The following is a 14,083-nucleotide window of genomic DNA, read 5'->3' on the forward strand; positions in this document are numbered from 1 at the left end:
CTCTGCCATCTGATTTCTGAATGGACATTGAACCCATGAACACTACCTCCCTACTTTTTATTTCTGCTTTTGCACTAAGTATTTGATTTAACTAGTATGCATCTTTACTATAATTAAGTTCTTTCTATTATTTTGTATTGTACTGCTGCTGGAAAGTCAATAAATTTCACGACATACGCTGGTGATATTAAATCTGATTCTGACAGGGGTTAGAAGTTACCCTTGAGCCTTGAGGTAGGTGCTTCCCAGCTTTTGTATCTTCGGCCTGATTGGTGGGAGTGGTCCTGCTTCTTTACTGCTGCAGCAAGAACTAAAGGCAGACTTGATAGAGAGAAGTCAGTCCTGATGAAGAGTCTTGGCCTGAAATCGTTCACTCTTTTCCATCGTTGCTGCCTGGCCTGCTGAGTTCCTCCAGCCTTTTGCGTGTTGTTGCTTTAATTTCCAGCATCTGCAGATTTTCTCTTGCTGGCCGCTGGAGGGGAGACTGGGGTCCATGCCGTAGGCGCAGTTCAGCACAAACCTCTGCAGTTTCTTCATGTCTCGGGCAGAGAGATTACCGTACCAAGCTATGTTGTATCTGTGTGGAATATTCCCTCTTGTGCATTACACACAACTTCCCGGGGGGGGGGGGGGGAGGAATTATTAACACTAATCTTCATTATGGAAATCTAAAGGTAGCTGGCAAAACTTTTGAATGAGCATCAACATATATTTGGAAGTGTGAAACAGTGCCTTATTTTGTTGGTTTAACCAGGCTTAGAAGGCTTTGTCAATGGCAGAGATGTTACATTGGGAATTCCTTGTTGGAAGGCTTAGCAGAATTGGAAACACAAAGTACACTGCAGATGCTGTGGTCAAATTAACACATACAAGCAAGCTGGAGGAGCTCAGCAGGTTGGGCAGCATCCATTGAAACGAGCAGTCAACATTTTGGTCCGAGACCCTTGGCAGAATTAGGGCTGGTTTACAAAGCAGGTGGCTTAGGGGTCAGAACTATAATGGAGTATTCTGTGTGGTCACATTAGGTTGGAGTCAAGGGTGTAGGACCATGTCGATGAAAATTAAAAAACACTAGATCAGGGGTTCCCAATCTTTTTTTATGCCATGGACCAATACATTAAGCGAGGGGTCCATGGACTCCTGGTTGGGAACCTCTGTATAGATGCTACAGATCTAAAGTAAAAAATGCTGGAAATACTCAGCAGGTTGGGCAGCATCTGTGGGATGAACAATAGAAAGCTTAGTCAATATTTCAGGTCAAAGGCTCTTGAGTGGAGAAAATAAGTTGGCCATGGTGGAGCAGATTCAGTGGGCCGAATGGCCTAATTTAGCTCCTGTATTTCAGGACAAAGGCTCTGAGTGGGGGCGAAAAATAAATCGATCGAATGGCGGAGTAGACACAGATGGCTGGATGGCCCTAATTTTGCTCTATGTTTTGTGGTCAGAACTAGGAAGGGGTTCAATAGAAAATGAAGGCAAGGTTGGAGATGGTGGGGGGGGGTGTTGATGCCTCTTGAAAGGGTAGCATCAGGAAAAGGCTGTAAACAAGGTTAGAGTGAGAACATAGACAAAAGAATGCAGGAGTTGTGAAATGCAGAGCAGGGAGATTTGCCTGGCGAGTCAGGCTGAGAACCCCCTCCACTCCCAGAGAGGAAAAAATAGTGCTGTGTAATGGGAGGGGTAAATGAAACAGGAAACAAGACTGAACCACTATCACCGATGAATGACTGGTACAGACAGAAATCCTGTTGGCTGAAGTTTGGACTTCACTGTTAAATCCGAAAAGCTATGACGTGCCCAGATGGAAGATGAGAGGCTCTTCCTCAAGTTTGCCATGAAGACGACAGAGAGAGTGGGTGAGGGACGGGGGATTAAAGTGGCAGCAACAAGGTGTGGGAGGACCCTGTAGCACATGGGCAGAACGTGCAAACTCCACACAGGAAGCACCCAAGCTTGGGATCAAACCTAGGCCCCTGAATATTTGAGCCCCACTGTGGCAGGTGAGCATTGCACAGTATCAGTTATAGCAGATTAGCCATTAAAGTTCAAAGTAAAATTCATTATCAGACTACATGCATGTCACCACATACAACCCTGAGATTCTTTTTCTGCAGGCATACTTAGCAAATCTATAGAACAGTAACTACAAACATTGGGAACTGCTAACTGTGCAAATACAGATATAAATAAATAGCAATAAAAATGAGCATGAAGTAACAATGTAAGAGTGCTTAAATGAGTAGCTATCCCCTTGTGCGAGTCCTGAGGATCCTGTACCTTCTGCGTGATGGCAGCAGTGATAAAGAGCGTGGCCTGGGTGGTGAGGATTTTTGATGGATGCTGATTTTCTATGCCAACATTTCATGTAGATGTGCTCAGTTGCTGGGAGGACTTTACCCGTAATGTCCTGGGACTTCCTACTCAAAGGCACTGGTGTTCCATACCAGGCTGCGGGCAGTCAGTCAGCACACTTTCCACCACACGGCTGTAGAAGTTTGCCAAGGTTTTCAGTATCGTGCCAAACCTCCGCTGACTCCTGAGGAAGTAGAGATGCTGTCGTGCTTTCTTCACAATTATATTTATAGGAAGACATTAGCTGAGGAAGAAGACCAAATCGTGTGCTGATGCGATTATTTGCAAGAAGCTATGAGACTTTGTTAAAGTAATAGCGGCCGGTAACAATTTTTTTTTGTGTGTGTTTGTTTTGCCTTCCTCAGGACTGGGAGATAGTTGTCCTTGGGAAACTGAAATGGGACCTGTCTGTGACAACTCCAAATGACTTCATTGAACACATCCTCGGGAAGCTGGCGTTTCTAACGGACAACCTGGAACTTATCAAGAAACACACTCAAACGTTCATCGCCATGTGTGCCACAGGTATGGAGTGGTTGACCACCTGCCTTTGCAGGAAAAGAGGAAGCTAATTATGAATGCCAGTTCTTTTAGCGTCAAGCCCAATTATAACCAAGTGTGCTGAGAGCAAGTAACCTGGTGATGAAAACCTTGACTGCAGTGTTAATTATTTACTGAGATACAACACAGAATAGGCCCTTATTCGATACGGTGTGGAATAAGCCCTTCGAGCCATGCCACCCAGCAAACCCCCAATTTAATCCTAGCCTAATCACGGGCTAATTTACACTAACCAATTAACCGACCATCCGATATGTCTTTAGACTGTGGGAGCACCCAGAGGAAACCCACACGTTCACAGTTATAACGTACAAATTCCTTAGAGGCAGCGGCAGGAATTGAACTGGGGTCACTGGTACAGTAAGGCGCCATGCTAACCGCCGCGCTACAGTGCTGCCACGCGGGCAGGTAGATAGAGACAATGTGCAGGATACAGTTGTACATAAAATTGTTGCAAGACAGTGAAGGAAAAAAGTGAAAGAGCGAACTAGAATCAGAGACACATCCATGGTACACAAGCAGAGGGCAAAAGGAAATCCTTACTTACTGCAACACCACAGGGACAGGGAAGTAGAATTCACAAGAAAGACAACGTAAGCATAAACCATACATAATCCTTGCAAGAAAATCAATTAGCAGAAGAAAGAAAAGTCAATTTTAGTGCATAGTGTTGCTAAAGTACAGTTTTAGGCTTGTGCTGGTGGGTTCAAGAACTGAATGGTTGAAGGGAAGTAGGTTTTCCTGAACCTTTTGGTCTGGTCCCTAAGGTTTTTTTTTACTTCTTGCCCTATCATAGTAATTAGAAGATAGCACCTCCTGTGTGGTGAGGGTTCTTAGTGATTGATGCCAGTATTTCTTTGAAATTGTGATTTTGATCACTTCTTTAAAAGTTTATTGAATAGGTGAATCAACTGCTGATCGCTCTAAGATAAATCGCCATCATCAGCGTTATCAGGCGCTACGCCTCGCCCAAGGGTGACCTGAGGCCTAGCAGAGGGAGGGAGTGCCTTGCACCTCCTCTGCTGGCGATGTATCTCCATCCTGCTCTGAGGCACAGCTCACCCGAAGTTGGGACTGATACAGTCACAAAAAAATATGCTACTGTGGACCCATTCACTCCACTGCCCAGCATCTACCACGGGTAACCAGGATTGGCTAGTTCCAAGGTTCCCAACCTTTCATATGCCATGGACCCTATCATTAACTGGGAGCTTTGGGTGAGTTATTCACGTGCAGTCCTTAGGGCTGTTTCAACAAAATCGGACAAAATGTAAGCACAAAAGATTCTGCTTGTCTTGGCCCAAAGCATCCATAGTTTACTTCCCTTCATGGACACTGCCTGACGTGTTGAGTTCCTCCAGTATTTTGTGCCTGTCAGTTAACACACATGGGCAATGGAGGAACTCCTACAGGTCAGAGGATGGAAGATGTGGAGATGCGTCTCTACCAAAAGAGGTGTAAGGCACTCCTTCCCTCCGCTAGCCTGCACGTCACCCTTGGGCAAGATGTGGCACCTGCTTAGCCCCCACCCCCCAATCAGTATCACGTGAAGCTAAGGGAGCAGGTGGCGGGCGGTCGTATGAGCAGCCGGTGCATATCACAAGTCCTGGTTATGCGACCACTGACGCCAGGCAGACAATCTCCGAAGTGTATTGATAATGGCTGGGGTCGCCTGTCTCATAAAGACTGCCCAGAAGGTAATAGCAAACAACTCATGTAGGCAGATTTGCCAAGGATAATCATGGTCATGGAAAGACCATGGTCGCCCACGACATGCAACACGGAACATAACAAACAAAGATCAGGTCAGGCAGCATCTGTGCAGGTGACAGGCAGTCGATGGTTCATCAGGGCTGGAAAAAGAGATGGGAGATAGCCAGTATAAAGAGATGGATGGAAGGGGTGGAGTGAGAACTGGTGGGTGATGTGTGGATCCAAGTTGAGGGGTGGAGTGGTGATAATCACAAACAGTTTAATATCACTGAGACGTGTGAAGTTTATAGCTCGACAATAACAGTACATATTTTTTAAAAAACCACAAGTTACAATGAGAAATATGTATTAAAATTTTAAATTAATTAAATGTGCATTGTCCATTTAGAGATCTGATGGCAGAGCAAGAAAACACAGCAGTGTCTCCACTTCCCAAGGAGATTGAGGAAAGTGAGGGCCCCCCCCCCCCCCATCTTAACTGTATTTTCTAGGAGTACCATTGAGAGTGTCCTGACAAGTAACATCTCCATCTGGTGTGGAAGTGGCTGAGCATCAGACCGGAAGTCTCTACAAAGGGCTGAGAGGATCATGGGGGTCTCCCTGCCATCGCGTACGCAGGGCCCTTAGTATTATCGAGGATCCCACCCATCCATCCAGCATCCTCTTCGATGTTCTACCATCAGACAGGAGACTCGGATGCATAAAAACAAAGAAGCGGTTTCCAGACAGTATGAGTTTTTCTGTGATCTGGTGGAACATCGGCTGCTGAGGGTGCAATTAGTTTATCCAGGGATTACTTCAGGCTTTGGGGCGCCAAAATAATGCAACTGCATCACAGCGCTTACGACCCTCGATTGGGTCCGATTCCCTCCGCTGTTCTGTAAGGGGAGAACGTACAAGCTCCTTAACTGTCTAACTTTCCTCCGGGTGCTCTGGTTTCCTCCCACATTCCAAAGATGTAGCGTTTAGTGCTGGGGTTTGCAACCTTTTTTATGCCACGGACCAATTCCATTATGCAAGGGTTCCGCGGATCCCAGGTTGGGAACCTCCAAGAGTTGAGTTGTGAGCTGTCTCCGCACCCCTTCGCTGATTTGATTCGACACAGACTACTCCTTTCGCTGTACGTTTTGATATGCATGTAACGAATCAAGCTGATCATCACTATTGGAAAAACTCTTTATGGTTCTCGGGGGCAGGATGTACAGTGACCCTCTGTGTGGCCCTCTTTCAGATTTCAACTTTGCCATGTATCCGCCATCAATGATCGCGACCGGGAGCATTGCTGCAGCTATCCGTGGCCTCGACATCAAGTGCAGTAACCTCTCGGGTGAATCTGTGACAGAGCTGCTAGCCAAGATTACCTGCACAGAGCTGGTGAGTTCGCACGAAGGAGGCTGAGGGGCAACTTGAGAGGTGTGTGAGATGAGGGGCACGGATAGAGTGGACAAGCCGGCTCCTTTTTTTTTTCTCCCCCCCCCCCCCCCCATGCTGCCAGTGGCTTAATACCAGAGGATAGTTGCTGACAACTTTTAAGCAGAGCGGAAGGAAGTGTAGAAGGGATGTCGGAGTTAAGTATTTTACACCACGAGTGCTAAATGCGAGGAAAACACTGCTGAGGGTGGTGGTAGGGGCAGACATATTTGGGACATTTACGAGACCCATGGAGGGCACGTGGATGAAAGAAAAACGGAGGGTTAGGAGGTGTATATGAGAAAAGGACTAGATTGATTGTGGAGTAGGTGATATATCATGGGCTGAAGGGTCTGCACTGTGTGGTTTTATGTTTTGCTAAATTCACCTCAAATTCACTCCCCTCCACCGTGTCTGCAGAGTTATCCACCTACCAGGCTCATTGCACTTAATAAACTGGGCACGTCCCAAATCTCGGGAGACGCAAGGGGCTGCAGTTGCTGGAATCTGGAGCCTTCTGGGGGAGCTCAGTGGGTTGGGTGGCATTTATTTGTTTATTTCTTCCATCCAAGGGAGTAAAAATCTTTTATGTTGCGTCTCGGTCGCAGTGTACATGGAATAAGGAATACAGGGAATGTGGGAGGTGTTTTGTATACATTTACGTACAGTCAGATCAATGTGTATTGGTAAATCTGATGGCCTGGTGGAAGGAGCTGTCCCGGAGCCTGTTGGTCCTGGCCTTAATGCTGCGGTACTGTTTGCCAGATGGAAGCAGCTGAAACAGTTTGTGGTTGGGGTGGCTGGACTCCCTGATGATCCTCCGGGCCGTTTTTACACACCTGCTGCTGTAGACATCCTGAACAGAGGAAAGTTCACATCTGCAGCTGTCCGCACCACTCTCTGCAGTGCCCTGCGATCAAAGTTCCCGTGCCAGGCAGTGATACAGCCGGTCAGGATGCTCTCAATGGTGCCCCTGTAGGAAGTCCTGAGGATCTGGGGACTCACACCAAACATCTTCAGCCATGTGAAGTGAAAGGGGTGCTGTTGTGTTTTTTCGCCACAGTGCAGGTGTGATCCTTGGTGATGTGTATACCAAGGAGTTTGAAACTACTCACCCTCCCAACTATAGTCCCATTGATGTTAATAGGGACTATCCTGTAATCTACGATCAACTCCTTTATGTGCGCGCTGGTCTACGCGAGTCAAGAGGAAATGATGTTTCCAAGTCAAACCTTGGCTTTGGGACTTGTCAAACCAAAACCAAGAGGATCAGGGGCTTCAGGTGAATGGGGCTGCCACTTCCAGTTCAGTGTTCCCTCTAAAGTGTGCGCGGGCACACATCTTTCGCTGCTAGCACACACAGGAATTTAAACTGTGCGTAGAAGGTTGCCACCCTCTCCCCCGTTGGCATGACAAGTATATTTAAGTATGGTACACAATCGCATTTCCTTTTCCAGTTTGACAATGTGGAATTTGTGATAATGTGTCTGGTTGTTTATACTGGTTTTATTGAAGAAATTATTCAGTGCGCACACGTTGTCATCACTGGGCAGAGAAAAAAATTGCACGGCACAAGATTTATGGGCGCCCGTTGGAGGAACATTGTTCCAGTTTTTCTCTCGAGTTGCAAACCACTTGGGCTCATTGCTGCTGCTTTGCCCTTGCTGGGTCCAATTCCTGGAGAGACTTCCCAGGCAGCACTGAGGGAGTCCCTTCACCGGCAGGCCGTTCGCCTCCACCTCTGAAGGGCATTTTGCGGGGGGGGGGGGGGGGCATTAAATGCTAAGCTTCTGGTCCCTCTCAAACCTGTAATCTCGCGGAGAGTGGGGTACCAATAAGGTGCTGCAAAACAGCATTGTCTGCTGTTTGGAAGGTCATAGGTCAGAGCAAATTAGGCCATTTGGCCCATCGAGCTTGTCCACCCTTCCATCATGGCTGATTTATTATTCCCCCTCAACCCTATAATCCTGACTTCTCTCCATAACCTTTGACACCCTAACTAAGCAAGAATCTATCAACCTCTGCCTTAAATACATCTGTAAATACATCTGGTAACTTGGCCTCCACAGCCGTCTCCGGCTAAAGAAGTTCCTCCTCGTGTATATGATTGAAACATATAAGATTATTAAGTGATTGGACACACTGGAGGCAGGAAGCATGTTCCCGCTGATGGGTGAGTCCAGAACTAGAGGCCACAGTTTAAGAATAAGGGGTAGGCCATTTAGAACAGAGATGCGGAAAAACTTTTTCACCCAGAGAGTGGTGGATATGTGGAATGCTCTGCCCCAGAAGGCAGTGGAGGCCAAGTCTCTGGATGCATTCAAGAGAGAGTTAGATAGAGCTGATAGATAGCGGGGTCAAGGGATACGGGGAGAGGGCAGGAACGGGGTACTGATTGTTTATGATCAGCCATGATAACAGTGAATGGCAGTGCTGGCTAGAAGGGCCGAATGGCCTGCTCCTGCAGCTATTGTCTGTTCTAAAGAAACGTATTCTGAAGCTGTGCCCTTTGGGCCTAGACTTCCTCCGTTACAGGAAAATTCCTCTTCACGTCCACTCTGTCCAGGTCTTCCAATATTAATAGATTTCAATGAGATCCCTCCTCATTCTTCTAAACTCCACAGGCCAAGAACCATCAAGCACACCTCATACATTAACCCTTTCATTCTCAGGATAATTTTCGTGAGCCTCCTCCAGACCCCCTCCAATGTCAACACATCCTTTTTTTTAAGATAAGGGGCCCAAACCTGCTCTCAATACTCCACAAGTGCAGTCTGACCAGTGCCTTATAAAGAACCGGTGATGCTGAAAGCAGGCTCTCAAACTCTCTGTGGCCGCCCCAGTAGAACTGCAAGCAGCTATCCGAGCTCACTCTGCAGTGAGGCGGTTGTACAGGTATTTTGGACCGGGTCGGTTAATGGGCCTGAGTGCTGTTCTGACATCAGTGCTGTGAACTGCACAGCACACAGTGATTATGACTCATCTCAGGAGCTTCAGCCTGGCCGCGGTATCCCTGACACTAACCACTGAGCGGTTCTTTGGATTGCTGTGTCAAAGAAGCTCGTGCCAGTCAGCACTCTCGAATGTACAACCGCTGCTGCTCCCGCTGACAATAATTATTTTGCCGGTTGCTAAGCGGGATTGGGAAATGCCTAATGTTACAGTAATCAGAAAAGGTGTACAGCTTTTATCGCGCCTGTTACCGAGATCCAAGATTGATACATACAATGCCAGGGGAGCTCAGCAGGTCAGGCAGCATCTCTGGAAAAGAGTGAGCGGTCAACATTTCAGGCTGAGACCCTTCTTCGGGACTGAGAGGGAAGGGTGGGAGATGCCGGAGTTAAAAGTTGGGGGGTGGGAAAGAGGCTAGCTGGAAGGTGACAGGTGAAGTCAGGTGGGTGGGAAAGGTTAAAGGGCTGGACAGGAGAGGAGAGTGGACAACAGAAAGGGAAGGAGGAGGTAAGTAGGCAGGTGTGAAGAAGTAAAAGGTCAGGGGGGGGGGGGGGTGATTTTTGTTCACCAGAAGCAGAAATCAATAGTCGTACCATCAGGTTGGAGGCTACCCAGAGGGAATATGAGGTGTTGATCCTTTGTCCTGAGGATGGCCTTGACACAAGGAGGCCATGGATCGACCTGCCGGAAAGGGAATGGGAAAGATTCAAGACTGGACATTCTTCAGTACACGAGTGTGAAGGAGAACAAAACGATTGTTACTCCAGATCCGATACGGCAAGCACGAAGAACACAATTTAAAAACACTCACTTGTATAGAAAAGCAATTCTATAAAACACATGCAATTAACTGATGTATGTGGACTGATGGTACCATATGAACATGCGACACCAGGGAGTGTGCAGATGCTAGAAATAGAAGCATAGAAAACCTACAGCACAATACAGGCCCTTCGGCCCACAGAGCTGTGCTGTACATCCAGAGTAACACATATCAGGGTCCTGATGAAAGGTCTCGGCCTGAAAAGTTGACTGTTATCATTTCTATAGATGCTGCCTGACCCTACTTCCTCCAGTAGTTTGTGTGTTTTACATAAAATGACTCTAGGTGGTGTGTATGTTGTGGTGGGTGGGATAATGGGTGGAGGTGTTGATCAGCCTGATGACCTGCTGGAAAGTAACTGTTCTTGAGTCTAGTGGTCCTGTTGTGGATGGTACGAAGCCTCTTCCCCGATGGGAGTGGGACAAACAGTCTGAGTTGGGGCTGGGGTGTGGTCCTTCATGATAATTGCCGGCCTTCCTCCAGCACTTTTCTGTATATACGTCCTTGATGGCGGGGTGGGCTGATGCGGGTGATGTGTTCGGCTGTTTGTAGATCAAAGCGTGCAGTGAAATGTGTCGTTTGCATTCACAGCCAACAGGCCGGAGGACGTGCTGGGGGCAGCCTGCAAGTGTCATCACACGTTCCAACACTCGGCAGAACAACGCAAGCCCGTTCCTCCCGCACACGCACACCGTCCTCTGACCCCCAGACTAGGCTGTGTTCTTCAGACTCTGATTCAGACACGCAGACTTTGGGCCTTTGACTGCCAGGGAGGTCTGCAGACCCAGTGGTCTGGCCGAGGGGCCTCGACTGCCCACCTTCCAGTTCCATAGCACAAGAGCCGGCCTCCCCTCCATAGACGCTGTCTACACTTACCACTGCCTCAGCAAAGCAGTCAATGTAGACTGCACCCACCCTGGTCATTCTCACTTCTCTCCCACCCCAGCCATAAGATAAGATAAACGCAATCAGAAATAAAAGCAAAGCTTATTTTAGTATATAGTTTTATCAAAGTTACCATCGTGTTGCTAAACCCCGGTGATTAAGGCTTCACCATTTGGTTCAAGAACTGAGCAGTTGGCAAGGAAGTAGCTGTTGAACCTGATTCTGCGGGACTTCAAGCTGCTGTACCTCCACCCTGGTTTAATTGTTTACTTTGCGATACAGTACAGAATAGGCCCATCTGGCCCTTTGAGCCCAACCTCCCCAATGTAACTCTTAACCTAATCAGCAGACAATGTACAATGATTAATTAACCTACCAACCAGTGCATCTTTGGACTGTGGGAGGAAACCGCAGCACCCATAGGAAACCCACGCATTACAAGAGAAGGGCATACAGACTCCTTACAGGGGACACTGGGATCGAACTGCGAGCTCCACCCCAAGATGTAATAACGTCACGCTAGCTGCTGCAGTACCGAGGCACCTGATTAAAGCTGTGAAAAGGTGTGTGGCCTGGATGGTGAGGATCATTGGAACACGGCACCTCCAGTGGAGGCGGAGAGATGTGCCCTGCCACGTTGAAGAAATAATATACCAGACCACAATGTCAGTGCCATTGGCGATTGTCTTATCAGTGTTACATTCAGAGTGTTGTCAGACTGTTCTGGCTTGGTGGATAGGTGTGAAGCTGCCACCCGAACCAGAAATGGAGGGAGGCATCAGTCCCCATGGTAACCACCCGGAAGGAGTTCAAAGCACTTGGGCCTAGCTTCTGTCTTAGTCACACAGTACAGGAATGAGTCCTTTAGCCCGGCGTCCATACTGACCCAACGGGTCTACATGAGCCAGTCCAATTGGCCTGCATTTTGCCCCTTTCCTTTTCTATCAAAGTACCTTCCAAATGTTTTAAAGTGATTGAACCTACCCATGGCAGCTCGTTCTATATACCCATCACCATCTTTCCTTAAACCTGTACACCCTCTATTTTAGACTTCCCCCATCCTGGGAAAATGATGGTGACTGTCCAGCTTACCTGCACCCTTGGTGAATTTGTACGTTCTTCATTTAAATGCTCTGCCCCTAACCCCACTGAGACTGAACCTGACACCATTATCATTTCTGGGATCTTGCTTAACCAGAGACACCTGCCAACTGGAAGTTTGAACGTCCCAGCACTAGTGGTCCCTTCCAGTGCCCAGGCTCGGTAGTGCTAGCCCTGTTCACCCCTGTTGCTGGACCAGGACACACCATGTCCAATTTCCTTACCCATTACCATAACAACTGCTCCCTGCTTTAAAGTCATTTTGAATTTAAAGTCTGTGTGTGTACAAATGCTATGAGAAATTTAACTTGCAGCAGCATCGCAGGCAAAGAGCATCAAAAACAATATTCGCAAGAAAATCATAAATTTGTCAGAATCAGGTTTAATATCACCAGCATATATCATGAAATTTGTTGTAATGCAGCAGCAGTACATTGCAAAACTGAGTAATAAAACTTAGTTGGCATGGCTGTTAGCGTAGCTATTAGTTTAACAGTATAACAGTGCCAGCAACCTGGGTTCAGTTCCCACCACTGCCTGTAAGTAGTTTGTATATTCTCTCCTTGACTGCGTGGGTTTCCTCCGGGTGCTCTGGTTTCCTCCCACAATCCAAAGCAGTACAGGTTAGTAGGTTAATTGGTCACGCAGGTGTAATTGGCGCGGGCTCATTGGGCCGCAAGGACGTGTTACTGTGCTGTATCTCTTAAATAAAGAGAGAATTCAAAGCTGTTGACCCTCTGCACCACTGATTTCCCAACATAGACTGGTGCACTTCTGCCCTCCTCTTCCTGAAATCAGTAATCAGCTCTTCAGTTTTGCTTGTGTTGAGGTGGAATTTAAGTGAGGGCTCATGCGAGTTGGGGGCCAAGTGTCAGATGTCCTATAGGAGACTTGTGCCTGATTATTTCTCAGTGCTGTGAGGGTTTACCATCAGTGCACATCTGCAATTATTTACGCTCTGCAGCCACTTGGTTAGGTACACCTGCCCATTATGGCAAATATCTAATCAACCGATCATGTGGCAGCATCTCAATGCTTAAAAGCATGCTGACATGGTCAAGAGGTTCCAGATGTTGTTCAAAGCAAACAGAATGGGAAAGAAAGTGACTTTTGACTGTGGGGTGATTGTCGGCACCAGATGAGGTGATTTGAATATCTCAAACTGCTGATCTCCTGGGATGTTCACGCACGGGAGAATGGTACGAAAAGGAGAAAAAAATATCCAGTGAGTGGCAGTTCTGTGGGTGAAGACATCTTGTTAATGAGAGGTCAGAGAACGGCCTGACTGGTTCAAGCTGACGGTAACTCAAATAACCATGTGTCACAACAGCAGTATGCAGAGGATCCTCTGTGAGCACACCACACATCGAACCTCACCGATGGGCTACATGAACGTACAGTCATGAGGCACAGGAGATACCAAATAAAGTGATCACTGAGGGTATATTCTGTAAACCTCTGAAGATAGTTTATTTCTTCTGTCTCTATTCTTTATTTGAATTTTTAAAAAGCAGCAGTGGACATTGGGAGGGGGTGGAATTGGAAAGCAGGCTATTTGAGAGTATAGTTTCCTGCTTCTCCTTTGATCGTGGTAATTGGAACCAATTATAATGCAACAACCCCCCGAAGGCTCTTGTTCTGCTATTCATCCTGAAGGAGAAAGATCGGGATGAGTTTACCTCGAGAGTATTGTTCTTGTTCTTTCATCTCTCTCTCCGTCAAGCACTCAATACCTCTCAAACCGTGCTGTTACCTGCGCTGCGGCGAGCTGGAAGTTTCTGTTTCTCCCCCCCCTCCCCTTCGGAAAGTTGTTCTCTTTTGGCTTCTCAGCTGCTTCCCTCCTGGACAGCTGTTGAAGATTAGGAGAAAAAGCCTTCTCTCTTTGAGGGATGTGCCCGGGCATTGTGAAGCCAAGAACCTGAAGCAAATGGTACACAATAGATGGCAGTGGGTGAATGAAATCTGGCTGCGTCTAAAGTTACGGGACGCGGACAAAACCAGCCACTTACATGTTTGTGAGTGCTGGCTTGTGGGGCAGTCTGCTTGAAAAGGGAACAGATGGAAGGTTGCGTTCTTAGTGATATCTGGCGGTAAAGATCAGCTTTTTTTTAAACTGTTTTCACATTCTTTCTCTTCCCCCTTCAACACGAAAGTCACAGATTTTTCTAAAAACATGACTATTAGGATGTCAGTACCGAACACGGACCTCGAGGGTGTGAATATGTTCTCAGTTGAGAGTTCCTTTCTTCACTCCCCCTGCCCCCCTCCCCCCGCAACACCATTTCA

The 14,083-nt window shown here is 47.3% G+C and overlaps 1 protein-coding gene across 2 annotated transcripts in view; it reads left to right on the forward strand.

Annotated features, from left to right (window-relative positions):
• Window positions 1-14,083, forward strand: part of LOC132380998 (G1/S-specific cyclin-D2-like) — a 133,827-nt gene that overhangs the window by 101,595 nt on the left and 18,149 nt on the right. For both annotated transcript variants that reach the window (XM_059950055.1, XM_059950054.1), the window contains exons 3-4: window positions 2,718-2,877; window positions 5,858-6,000. In XM_059950055.1, the coding sequence (XP_059806038.1) occupies window positions 2,718-2,877; window positions 5,858-6,000 (303 nt within the window). The remainder of the gene's footprint in view (window positions 1-2,717; window positions 2,878-5,857; window positions 6,001-14,083) is intronic.

The sequence above is a fragment of the Hypanus sabinus genome, chromosome 25 (assembly GCF_030144855.1).
Source record: "Hypanus sabinus isolate sHypSab1 chromosome 25, sHypSab1.hap1, whole genome shotgun sequence".
Taxonomy (NCBI): domain Eukaryota; kingdom Metazoa; phylum Chordata; class Chondrichthyes; order Myliobatiformes; family Dasyatidae; genus Hypanus; species Hypanus sabinus.